A 13095-nucleotide genomic window follows, 5' to 3' on the forward strand; every position below is an offset into this window, starting at 1 on the left:
GCACAGGGTAGCAAGTACAACAACCACAAAATCAAACAATTATTTCAATTGTAAGGTGTGAAAGCAGACTCGATCCTTCAGATTGCAATCAGTTTTCCAAGTGTTTACACTGCTGTTAGTCTGCAATTATTCTGGGCTCTGAAGTCCCAAATCAGAGGATGTAAGAGATTTTATTGTTGTGTTTCCTTTGGCTCCCTGGTGCTGGCTTCATTACCACAGTGAGGGGAAGTGGCAGAGCACAGCTGATGCACAGAACCCTTGGTGAATTTGGTGCAGTGCAGGTTAATTGAGGGCAACACCAGCACTAGGGACAAGCAAGGTCTAATTTGTTATGCACCTGCTTTTTCTGCATTTAACCTGAGTGATGCTTTCAAGGGCACCTGTGGTGTCCCATGTTTTCAGTCATTTGGCCCCCTCCAGCTTTACATTTATAACTTCTTAACATAAAATACTCATTGAGAGTGGTTTGGCTCACCAATATCAGAGTCTTAACTTGTGGCTGCCATAAACAGAAAGTTCATAATGTTCTTTTGGACCTAGGCACTGACTCTGACTTAAGAATATATTTTTCTTCCATTACACGGTCTGTTCAAATAGGCCCTCAGTGCTCATTTCTGAATTAGTTCTTAAAATAAAATAAAATAAAATAAAATAAAATAAAATAAAATAAAATAAAATAAAATAAAATAAAATAAAGCAACGAGTGCAAATTTCTTTGTCTAGCTCTTACAACAAGTAGGTCTCACTCCCATTTTTGCTGGAGATCCTGATTCATTTCTAATTTTGAAAAATGGTCATTTCCCTGAAGGGCCTCTGGTGAGGGGAGCTTTCTCTGGGTTGTGCTAAATGGAGAAGTTGATTTCTAGGTAAAGGTGGCACTTTTGGATGCTGTCTCTTATTTCTAGTTTGGATAACCACCCCACATTTTAAGTGATCTACATCTCTGTGTTGAAGGGGATAACATGGATAATGATGTCAGTAATAACAGGTGTAAATGCAACATGAAAACCTTTACCTGCTCTGCCAGCACTTGGTCACATGCCATGGCAAAGGCCACTGCTCCATGTCCCCAGGAGGGCCTGCTCTGTGTCTGGCCACAGGCTGCCATTTCCCCTGTACATGTTCTACTTTATTCCTTTGTTTCATGCTGAAATTCAAAAATGAGACTGAATATATTACACAGCACTGCTTTGGCCACTCTTGGAATGATGCCCTGGGTGTCTGTAGCTTGAACTGCTCTTACTGACCTTTGTGGCTGCCAGCAGTGCCCTTTGGCCAAAAATCTTGTCTCTAATTGCAGTGATATTTATCTTCTGTGTACCTCAGGTACCACACAAGTGCCTGGCAAAACAAGTGCTGTCCTGAAAGTGTAAGCAAACAAATGTTTTGTAAATGTAAGCAAATGCAGGAAGGAATTATAAGAACTTGTATAAGCATGAAGAGAGGCATAATAATAAAGGGAGAGGGGTTTCTGTTTGCAGATTTGGACAAATATATGGAAGTGGTTCAAAGGGAACCAGGAGAGCACTTTCTGCCTGTGACCTGTGGTGCCTTGGGAGGCTCTTGGCAATGTGGGACCTGAGTTTTGCCCACACTGGAGCATTTGGGTCGTCCTTTGCTTCCCCTCTGAGTTTGCCCTTCCAGCAGAGCACAGGGCTCCTGCAGGTCCTGTGCCCTGTCTGCCAGACTTGTGCAGACATTGCAGCCAACCTCAGGCTGCTCAGCTGGCTCTAAATGACTGCTCAGGTGCAGCACTGACACCAAGCCAGTGTCCCTCCACTGAGCCACATCTCTGCAGGCTCAGCTGGGAGCTTAGAGACCCAGCAGAGACTCCTTCCCCAAATACTCTGTGTCTGAAGAACAGTTACATACATGAGAAAAGCAAATCAACTCATTTTTATAATCATAGATGAATGGAGGCAGGGGTAAGATAGGGGAATACTCCATCTCTAAAATACTTCTGAAAGTTAGGCAGCATTTTAAAAAGTCACCAGTAGTAATTCTTTAATTCTTACTTTAGCTGAAAATCACACTCATGTCTGCAGGGACTCTACACTGGTATGTGAAAAGAGAACATGGTCTGTCCTCACACCCTTTCCATGAGAATCACCCTCCCCAGAAGGCTGATACACTTCTGTAGCTCAGTTCTGTACTGGCACATTGGCTAATTAACATGCAGGGCTTGTTTCTCTCCTCACTAAAAGATTTAGGAATTTCTGATTTTTTTTTCTTTCACTTCTGATTTTTTTTTTTTAATTTTAAATTTTTTTTTAGCATCTGATTCCAAGAGAGTGAAGGAGTCTGGAATAGGAATTGGATACATCATCCTCATAGCCCTTGCTGTGTTTGGTTTTGTGCTGGGAGTTGTGACCCTTCTCATTTTCCAGTACCAGCGAAAGACAGGAAGATGCAACCTCAGGATCAAGTCTGACAACTTCAGCTACCAAGTGTTCTATGATTAGTGACTCACAGGTCACCACATGTAAGTACTCAATTATGATCAATTGCATTTTTTAGCTGTTTATCTCTTTCTGAAATGGTGCAACACTTGTATATGACCACCTTTTATATGAGAATATTTGAAGCTGCTCTCCTTTTTGCTGTGGGTAAAGGCCATACAAGTAAGAAAGAAATTCCTGCTGTTCTTTCCTTTTTTCAAATGATGCAAACTACAAGAGGAGGAAAACAGCATTTTGTCCTTCATCTTCCTTCATGGCTTTGATCTCAGTCAGAGTAAATGACACATCACCTTAGAAAACACCAATAAGCCCTTCCACAAAAAAGCCATGTAATTTTTGGGTTTAAATCAGTGTAATAAAGGAGAGAAACTTTACCACTCTCTTTATAAATTTTTCTCAGAAGTTCAAGAAGAGTTCTCAGAACCCCTTCTACAAAAGCTTGGGTTTAATTATTATTTTTTAAGATTTTTTTGAGAAAGTAGCAGGATGTTAAACATAAAGAGCTTGAAATGTTGAGATGCATAAGCAGTGCTTACATGTGCTTGCAGAGAATCAGAAAACACAGCTCTGAGGAGACTTAACCACTGCCACATGGTCTTGGGAATTTAACACTTTTCCAGGATATCACAGGATTCAGCCCTTTTTCTGTAAAATCAGTCTGTTCTAGCAGCTCAGCATCATTTGCATGCTCGTCTCTTTAAGGGGAGGAGAGAGAAGTGAGAAATCTGGGAGGCTGAGGAACAACACCTAACAGCACTTCACAGCTCAAGGATGTTTGCTGTGGATGGAATTCTGTTCCTGGAAAAGGGTTTATTTGTCATTATTGCCAGAGTTAGTCAGTGACCCTTCCCTGGTGCAGGCCTCCCACAGGACAATGCCATGGCCTCAGGAAAGGCACTGGACACATCCCTGTGGCATTTGCAGATAATCCATTTCAATTCAATGAGCACAGAATTATATCATTTAATATACACCCAGGTAAATGGCAGGGAGCACTATCCCAGCTTCCTGCTTGTAAGTCCTGAGTGGTCACATTTGCTGTATTTCCATCTCTTTGATCCCTCTTACCCATCTCTGGGCAGCTCCTGGGAGATGGCTGCAGGTGAGGGTGATGCTCTGGTGGCTTCCCAAGGGCTGGATGTGCCAGGAACCCCAAGGGAAGGTACCCAGGACTCCTTGGTACAACTCCAGCAGCTGCAGTTCCATCAGAAATCCCACCATGGAGCCATAACCCAGCAAAAGGGGCATATTGGGGTTCACTGAATTCAAACCTACACGTGGAATCTCTGAGTCTCTCCACAGAGCAGGGATGGCTTCTCTTGCATTCATCATTCTGCTCTCTCTCTGAGTAATACCTCAGCAATGGGAATTCTGGAGCTGTGCAAAGATGCTGTAGCATAAAGGACATTGTCAGGCTCATAACACTTCTACATCATGGTGGAGCCTCAGTTGATGGCTCCATTTTGGAGTGGCACTGCTCAGCTCTTCTTTCCCATGTATTTACTGCCTTTGGAAGGGAGTTGATTACCTGTCTCAATCCTGATTAATTTGGTTTATATTTTTTTTTTCCTAGTGGAATCATATCTCATCACATGGAGAACTGAAGTTTGTCTTCACTCAACATTTGGCTTTCCTTGCTCGACACATCACTGACTCTTTCAAATTATTGTAATATATAAAAAGCTTCTATACCCCCTTTCTCCCCTGAGCCTCTTTTTTTTTCTTAGCAATCTGGTTCTTCCCTGGTATCCTAAGAACTCTTTGTGACAGCAGCTCCAGGTTGAAGGGAATTTTGGCAGTTTTTCCACTGATAAAATAGAAGGGAAGAAAACAAAGACATCTGGGTCTCTCTTTTGAGTTTCAAGATCTGATTTTCTCACTGTGACATATCACTATGTGCTCAACATCACTTGTGCCATTAATATTGACAAGCTGCATGTTTCCATTGATGTTCAAGGAAGTAAATCAGCAAAGCCTCAGAGAGATCTCTTTTTCAGTTTGTAATTTGCTGTTTACTCAGGGTGAGGTTGAAACTTTGAGCTGCAACAGCTTTGAAGAGCCAATTGTGCAACGCCTTAAGTATACAGAAGCTGGGGAGCCAGCACTGGACTTACCACCAAGTAAGGAAAAGCCACGGCGGATCTGGGGTTTAACCTGCTCAGGGTGTTCTTCAGCATGAGTTTTTAAATTTGATTCATTCTGTAATTGACAAGGTCTCAGTGGAAAAGAAAGAAAAAACAAAAAAGAAATTATTTTTGTTGCTGGCAGCCCATGTTTTGCCAGATAAATCAATTGGCCCCTGTGTATTCAGCTCAATTAGACCCTAATGATTGTGCAGTCAAGCCACACACTGCTGCCCACCTAAGTGAGAGCTCTCCAATTGCAAATGAAGAGATAAATTTGACCTGAATTTTGCCTGGCTGCACGACCATCAGTGCAGCAGCACAGGCTCACTGTACACAGTCAATTGGGTGCAACAACAGACTGGCCAGCTGGATAAACTGGAGCAAAGATCTCTTTATGCAGGGCTCTTCCCTGGGCTGCTCTTCTCTGCTGCCCCAAATCTCCTCCTCAATGAGTGTGTTGGAAGATGGGAGGTGAAGAGGTGGCAATAACTTGTCCCACCAGCCCTGGGTTCTGTTTGCTGCAGTCACTCCTCCTACACAGTGATAATCTGCTGTGCCTGGGGCACATCCAACTTAGTAACTTATAAATAAATTCCTCCTTAAGCTCAATGGACACCATTATAAATAACTCTTAGTGGAAAATGGTCCTTAGCTTGAAGTCATGAATGTTTCTAAGTAGTCACAGCCCTGAGGTGCTGATTTTTGGGTACAGAATAGCATAGGAAAGTGGCTTTTCTATCCTCCTAGTCCAACTCCCATTAGGTAGTAAGATTACTGGGTAAAAGACTTCCACATTTTGCGAAAGGTTGAACTGATTGATTTTGGAGATTATTTATATCAATAAATTTCAGAGTAATTATTTGCATTCTGCTTTAGATTCAAGTGACTCTATAAGGACTAAGACACTTTGACTTGACTTTTCCTTTTGGAAATGAGAGTTATGAGATCCTGATTTTAAAAAAATCCATTTAGTTGTAAGTGGTGAAACCATAAATTATCTTTGCAGTCTTAGTCTGATGAACATGGAACCATAGTATGGTTTGGTTTGGAAGGGACCTTAAAGACCATCTAGATCCAAGATGGTCCTTCCACTATCCCAGGGTGCTCAGCCTGCCCTTGGACACTTCCAGGGATGGGGAGTCCACAACTTCTTTGGACAACAACATAACCATTAGTTCTTGTTATGTAGGAGTCTCTTAACCTTTGCTCAGTTTGCTGTCAAAGGTGAAATGTGTTTGCCTTGTGTGCTCAGTGACAGGCTCAGCTATTTTACTATAAATATTTCTCTAGTTTTTAGTACTTACAATCCTGAACTTCTTGGAGGTGACAGGATTAGAGATCTGCCTGTGGAGCTATGCCATTTTCAAAAGCTGAGCACTACTCCTCAGGATGAAATGTCAACCAGTAGCTTGTATTTGATGCCTTGCATGCTCAGCAGAAACTGCTATTTGTGACTGAGTCTGTTTATAGGAATTTTGGTATCTCAATAAAAGCAGCCTTGTAACTTATTGCTGACTTCTGTCCTGATATGCTTTCCTGTGTGATTTGGTCACAGGTATTAAAGATGTGCCCTTGGTGGATGTGGCAGCTTCTGAACAGTTCCAGTATCAATATAATGTTCAGAAATCACTGAAAACATGACACAGGACCTTATCCAAGCCCCAGTGAACTGCAGTTTCCACCAACTGCAAGAGAAAAGATCTCCTAAGGGTCTCTTTCTTCATCTTTACAAAGGGCAAACACACTTTAGTTTCATCCTTTCCAGCAAAGACAACCAAAAGAGCATTCAGCATTCCCAGTCCAATTTATTGCAGCAATGTGGTGATTCAATCTGAAACTACTGTCACACCAGCCTGCCCAGGTGTTCAATTTGCACAGTTCTGACAGCTGCTCCAAAAGAAGAATTGAGTGTTCTTTGTTTGAGTAAATAGGTTCCTAAAGAGGGGCCAGCTCTGCACAGCTCCTTTATCCCTGAAGGAAATTGTCCAGGGGGTTGTGTCCACTGATTCCTTAAGAAACTGAAAGTTTGGTCTTCTAAAATTCAGGGTTCTGCCTCTTTTCCTGGCCTGTGTACCTCAGGTGGGGTGGGGTTCACAGGGGTCCCAGGATGAGGGAAGAGACGAGGATCTGACTCCATGTTTCAGAAGGCTGATTTATTATTTTATGGTATATATTATATTAAAACTATACTAAAAGAATAGAAGAAAGGATTCCATCAGAAGGCTTGAAAGGAAGGAAAAGAATGATAATAAAATCTTGTGACTGACCAGACAGTCTGGACAGCTGGGCTGTGATTGGCCATTAATTAGAAACAACCACATGAGACCAATCCCAGATGCACCTGTTGCATTCCACAGCAGCAGATAACCATTGGTTACATGTTGTTCCTGAGGCCTCTCAGCTTCTCAGGAGGAAAAATCCTAAGGAAAGGATTTTTCAGAAAATATGGCTACACTCAGGCTTGTGAAAACCACCAGGCCATGATCACTGCAGCCCAAGCTGCTGCCAATGTTGACTTTTTTACCATTTAAAAACAGAAATGTAAACAAATAAACATCAATAAATTAAAACAAAGCCCCCAACATTCATTTTATCTATGCTGGTAAGCACTAGGTGCAACAATGCTCCCTCTCTTTTTGCACCATCACTTGGATGAAGAAATTAACCTCCTTGTGCCCCAGAGCCTCACTGATTCCTTTCAAATCCCTGAGCTGCTTTTCCCCTTTCCAATTTGGCATTGCCCATATTTTGTTCTTTCAATTAAGCACTGGCTCTAAATAATTATTTAAAACAATGGATGGAAAATATGGAGAAATGAAGATTTAATTTTGGCTTCTCACACTGTTTCCTAAGGAGCTCTTTGGGCCAGTGCTGTGCATGTCAAATGTCCCCATTGTTCACTGGGAGCAGCACTGCTGACACCTGATGCAAAACACTCACCACTATTCCTTTCCCCCGTATTATAATGCTGCCAAATTCTGGTCCCAGTGGGGTTGGGAAAAAGCTGAGATATTGGAAAATTTCCTCCTCCATTAAAATATAAACAAGACAGGTTTTTAATGCCTGCTTGGAAAGTTTTCTCGCAGGCTGCAGAAGGAAACAAAGGAACTGGAAAAGTTTGGCTGGAATTGATCTAAAACCATGATGTTGAGTGTGATTTAGTCAAAAACCTAGAGCAGAGAGCCTCCTATTGGCTTCCCTGATCCACAGGCAGCAAATTCCCTTCCCTGCCTCTCCTGCTCTCCTTTGCCCAGTGATTTTTCCTCTGAAATCCACAGAAGGAAGAGTTTCAGAGATCTAACACAAATAAAAAACAGCCATAGTGCAAGTGTAAAAGAAGAACTGAGAAAAAGCCAGAATATTTGGAGATGGCAAGGAAAAGATCAGAGCCATGAAGTTGAAATTCTGTGTGGAAGTTTTACAAGTAAAGCACTGGTGTAGTGCTTGCAGTGGATCTCAAAACATCCACTCACAATATTCTCTTTAAATCAGCTGGTGTTCAGTCCTCTCTATGCTGAAGGCTAAAACAATTAGGATGGATGGGGTAAATGAGTTTTTCTGCTTAGAAATGGGATTTGGTGAAATAATAACTGTAAGGAATGAAAAAATATTAGTTTTATCCAACTATCTTTTTGCTTTTTTAGGTGTGTTTTAGGGAAAGTTAAGCATATTTAGGAATACTGCAATTTGATAGTGCAGAGAGATCAATTTGAGCTCACCTTTTCCCCTTTTCCTCTCCCTGTCCTTACAGAGGAAATATTAGTAAAAGTGCTTTTTCCTAGGTAATTTTCTCACATATAAAAATATTTAATACCTTCTGGAAAATTACAAGTATTTGTAAGAAGGTGAACTAATTACAGGTGAATTACAGGTGTATTACAGGTGAAGTAATAAACCTTTATTTAAACAGTGGTTTTCTTCTTTTCCTGCTTTACAACAGAAGTAATCAATTTGAAAAGTGGCATTTCTTTTCCACAATATTTCTGTTTAAGCCCATAAAGAACACGATCATTTGGCAGTTGCTTTTCTTTGAGTTGTTGGGTGTCTGGTTTTGCTACAGGTAACTCTGAGGAGGACCAGAACCTAAGGAAAATGAGAAGAAAAAATAAGCTTTGGTTCCTTTATTGCTGATGCAGTGAATATTTGGCAAATTGCTGCATAGGACTTTTACTCTTTCCTCACCTGGATCAAGCCTTTGGGAAAATCCAAGGAAAAATTTGATTTAAGCATTGAGGAGTGCTTGGGACCTCTGGGTATGGTGGCATTTGGAGTTGCTTTCACTGGTATTTGGAGGCAGATCAGGGATGGTTCAGCAGGGTATGAGGAGCTGCATTCTCAGCAGGCTGACACAAATCCATCCCAATAAAACCTTTCCCCTTCCAGGACTATGAAGGTGACTCTGAATTCCAAGAAGAGGCTGCCTTCCTGACAGAGACATTTGGGTAGGATTTCCATTGAGGTGTAATTTTTCCAGCAAACAATACCACTGCATCCTTGGGAGTGTGCTGGCAGCCAACACCACCAGTGCCAGTGTGGATTCTGCATGGCTTATGCTTAGTGATACTGAAACTCTGCAAATCCACTCAGGAAATGCCTGGCTTTGCCTCTCAGGGTGTCTGGGGCTTTGATGTGCAATGCTGGCCACAAACAGGGCTCTCATTTATTAGCTGCCTTTGGCACCTGGCAGTTTGAAAAGATGAAGGAAGGGATTCACAGCAATGTTGTGAACAAATACAGCTATTATTGGTACATGGAGACAGAAGGGTGGTGTGTTTGTTCTTGTGCCAGCCTTGAGAAAAAACCTGGTGAAAACCACCAGGCCATGATCACTGCACCCCAGGCTGCTGACAATGTTGACATTTTTACCATTTAAAAACATAAATGTAAATAAATAAACCTATCAATAAATAAAAACAAAGCCCCCAACATTCATTACTCAATTACTGAGTGTTACATAGCAATAGTGTTCTCAGGATTATTCCAGCACATTTAATTGTGCTCTGTACCATACCTGCCCAGTGAGCAAAGCTGTCCACTGGGTTACTCAGCCAAAAAAGTGAAAATATGGAGGAACTGAAATTCAGAATGTCATGGTTTACTGAATCCAACTTCAATTTTTACAGAGCAGCTCTGGGGCCCCACCTTTGTGTATGTCTGTAAGGAATATATCAGAAGATGCTGTTTGCTTCTGGACATGTTTTTACTGTCCCAGAAAGATTTTCATCTGATAAGTTGTTTGAGACTAAATTTTGTAGCCCATATAAAAATCGGCTGGCTTAGTCACAGGAGATGGTAACTACTGCTGCAAATTTCCTGAGTTTCTTGGCATTTATTTTTATTTATTATTACCATTATTATTGCCTGTTAGCATTTATCTGACTACCTGTTCTCCTTTTCACTTGATTGGCTACAGCTGTGACATCAAATTCTTGAACAGGGCAAAGGCACCTCTGTTTTCTGAAAGGTCAGTGAGAAGCATGACCTTGTGAAGTTTGGTCTGTCCCCTGAAAGGACATCCAGCTCTCACCTGAGTTCTCAGGAAGCCAAAGTCACCATGCCAGGATGTCCATGCTGTGTCTTTGTCCTGCATCTGGGATGTTCTGTATCCTGCACTTCTCTTGTGACACAGCACTCCCAAAGATAACAAAATTCTTATGCTCTTCTGTGACTCTTCTGGTACTCCCTATGCAGACTGGAGGCTGTGTGGCTTCCCTGAGAAAATGCATGTTTGGCATCTTCCAGCTTTGTTATTTCTAGCACTTCCCCCAATACTGAATTTTTTAAACTGGTATTTTCATGGGGTAAAGCCATACAAACCAGAGAAAGGAGCACCTGGGGTGGCCTCTGCTTGTCTCCCCATCCACGTGAGCAACTGATGTTTGTGCCATGTCTTGGTGTGCTGCATCTTTGAATTCCCCAGTGCCTCTCAAATCCATTCAGCTGCTGTGACAGCCCCTGGCACTTGTCACTGAGAGCAAGATGTGACACACATTTGCCTCCCAGCAGCTTTCATTCAGGCCTGTGCAGGCATCTGCTCAACTTTGTCAAGGAAATTCAAAATTAAGAGTAAGAGGTGCAGTTTGAAGTTCATGTGATGGTGCCTGGGTTTTTTGAAAGTGGGTGCTGAGTGAAAATACAACTTCCCTTAGTGCAAGTTGCTGATATTTGAGGTAAGTCTTCATGGCAGCTTCTTGCTGGAATTCCTGCTGCATTTGGCAGGTGAGGGATGAAGCAGGAGGTAGAATTAAGGATGAAACAAAGCCTTAAATTGTTTCTGTGATTGTACAGCTTTTGTTTGTGTAGGGACAGGTATTAGTGACTGTCAGCTGAACAAACTGTGTCTGTGCTTTAAAGTCACCTGATTGGAGTTTGTTTTCTTTCCCAGTCTCCATAAGGATGCAAAGAGATCTGTGTCTATTTTAGCACTTTCCTGGGGAGTCAGATGGACCCTGCTAACCTACAGAATCCCTTGGCCATGCTCTGCATTTACTGGCACAGGTTTACTCAGGTTTTCTGTCTAGTTGCACACAGAATCTGCAATTACAGCTGCTGGACTTAATTGGTTCTTCCTGATGCCCTTGCAAAGCAACCTTTTATTATTTACATGCCCAAGTAAAATCTCATGGAAGTTTTACTGCATTTTTACTGCTGCCAACACAGCCCTGACTGATTCACTCAGCACAGGCAGGTGAGTTAATGTTCTGTACCTGTTTCCCAGTTTTCTGAGCTGTGAAAAACACCAATCACTTGGTTTTTTAAAATTTTAAATGTTTAATGATAATAAAATGGTTATAAAAATAACAATCTAATTAGAGTAATAATAAATTTGGACAATTTAGTTTAGGATAGTATGAGACAATAAAATAAAGAGTTATAGACAATCTGGGTATCTTTTTCTGGGCAAAATAAGCCCAAAAAAGGACCCACATTAACAGAGGATTAACCCTTAAAAGCAACAGCCTGTTGAACATTCATACACCTCATACATGTTGCATAAATTCCATTCAAACACAGGATTCTGTCTGGGCAGTGTCAGCTTCTTCCTCTGGATCCTGATGGCATCGTCCTGGCTGAGTGAGGAGGGAAGTTCATTTCTTCTGATAATGGGGCAATAAATTCTCTTTCTCTGAAAGATTCAGGTGTCCTGTGACTGATATCTCAATGTGAGTCCTTTCTTTAGAAAAAGTATCCTACATAGCATAGTTTCTATTTTAACATTATGTTATAACCTCAAACTATATTTAACACACTACTTAAGAAAATTAATACAGCATAACTTTCTAACACAACACATATGATATTCATTTGAATATTTACAAAAAGCCAGTCATAGAATACACATTTTTCACATGAGCTCTCTGCTGGGAGCTCACAGTGCTGCTTTGGCCTCAGCTTTGCTAGGAGAGGATCTGCAGTCCCCAGCAGCCCCTCTCCCTGTACAGCTGTAAGCTGCTCTTTCCATAGATGCACAGAGGGATTCGAGCTGGCAGAACCAGGAATCTGGCAGCTGATAAAGCACCACCCTCTGAGCAAACACAGCTTCCTCCTGGGGATGCCCTGGTTGAGGATCAGCCATGCAGCCCCTGTCCCTGGGCTGGCAGCAGGGGCTCCTCCTGCTGAAGGGAGAGGGGAACCTTTCCTCTGCCTTTCACAGAGAATCTGTTTTCCCTCCTGCCAGAAGGGTTTGGGTTTTATTTTTTATTTTATTTTTATTTTTTATTGTTTTGCTAATCCTGCCATTGCTTGGCCATGTGCTGGTGCCAGTGGGAGGGGAGCACCCAGAGGTCACTGTCAGGGTGGGGAGGCCCTGGCACAGGGTGCCCAGAGAAGCTGTGAATTCCCCAGTCCTAGAAATGTCCAAGGCCAAGTCGAAGGGGGCTCTCAGAAACCCCTTCTGGTGAAAGGTGTCCCTGCCCAAAGCAGAGGGTTGGAAATAGATGATCTTTAAGTTCCCTTCCAACCCAAACCATTGAATGAATCTATGATTATAAGTCTTAAAACTATGCTCACTTTTTACCTTTCAAAAATTATTTATATTTATTTTATATTTATAGAATATAAATTATAAAAAGTTAAATTTTAATTTAATTACCCTGCTGTGTAACACTGCAAAGTCAATTTCCTCCTTTTCTTTCACAGATTCCATAATCCCCAAACCAGGGGGAGGCAGCTGTTCTGCACATGCCAAGGTGAGCCAGCACTGAGGTACCTGTGGACAAAGTGCTTTTGTCACATCCCTTCCTTGTCACATGGTTTGGCACTGGTGGATTTTCCTTCCCAGCAGGAGGTGGAAGCTGGTCAGGATCTGAAACGAAAGTGTTGTTCTGTTCTCAGCAGTGATTCATTCTGCAGTGAGAATTCCTCAGCAATCTGGCAAATTATTCTGTTTATCTACCAAGCAGAAGATGACACATAAATAACTGTTCAGTGTAGTTTGAAACCATGTCCCAGTAATAGCACAGGTTGTCACATTTTTTCTGATAAACAATAAATGGTTTTGGCCTTTGGTA

General features: G+C 41.8%; 1 protein-coding gene across 1 annotated transcript in view; it reads left to right on the forward strand.

The window, feature by feature from the left end:
- UMODL1 (uromodulin like 1) overlaps positions 1–4151 on the forward strand; it is a 51344-nt gene extending 47193 nt beyond the window's left edge. The window contains exons 21-22 of the mRNA XM_071431117.1: positions 2275–2482; positions 4033–4151. Coding sequence (XP_071287218.1) covers positions 2275–2462 — 188 coding nt within the window. The 3' untranslated portion in view covers positions 2463–2482; positions 4033–4151. The remainder of the gene's footprint in view (positions 1–2274; positions 2483–4032) is intronic.
- The last annotated feature ends 8944 nt before the right edge of the window (positions 4152–13095 follow it).

This window comes from Agelaius tricolor, unplaced genomic scaffold (genome assembly GCF_023055355.1).
Source record: "Agelaius tricolor isolate 1412-34295 unplaced genomic scaffold, bAgeTri1.0.p SCAF_7, whole genome shotgun sequence".
NCBI classification, from domain to species: Eukaryota; Metazoa; Chordata; class Aves; order Passeriformes; family Icteridae; genus Agelaius; species Agelaius tricolor.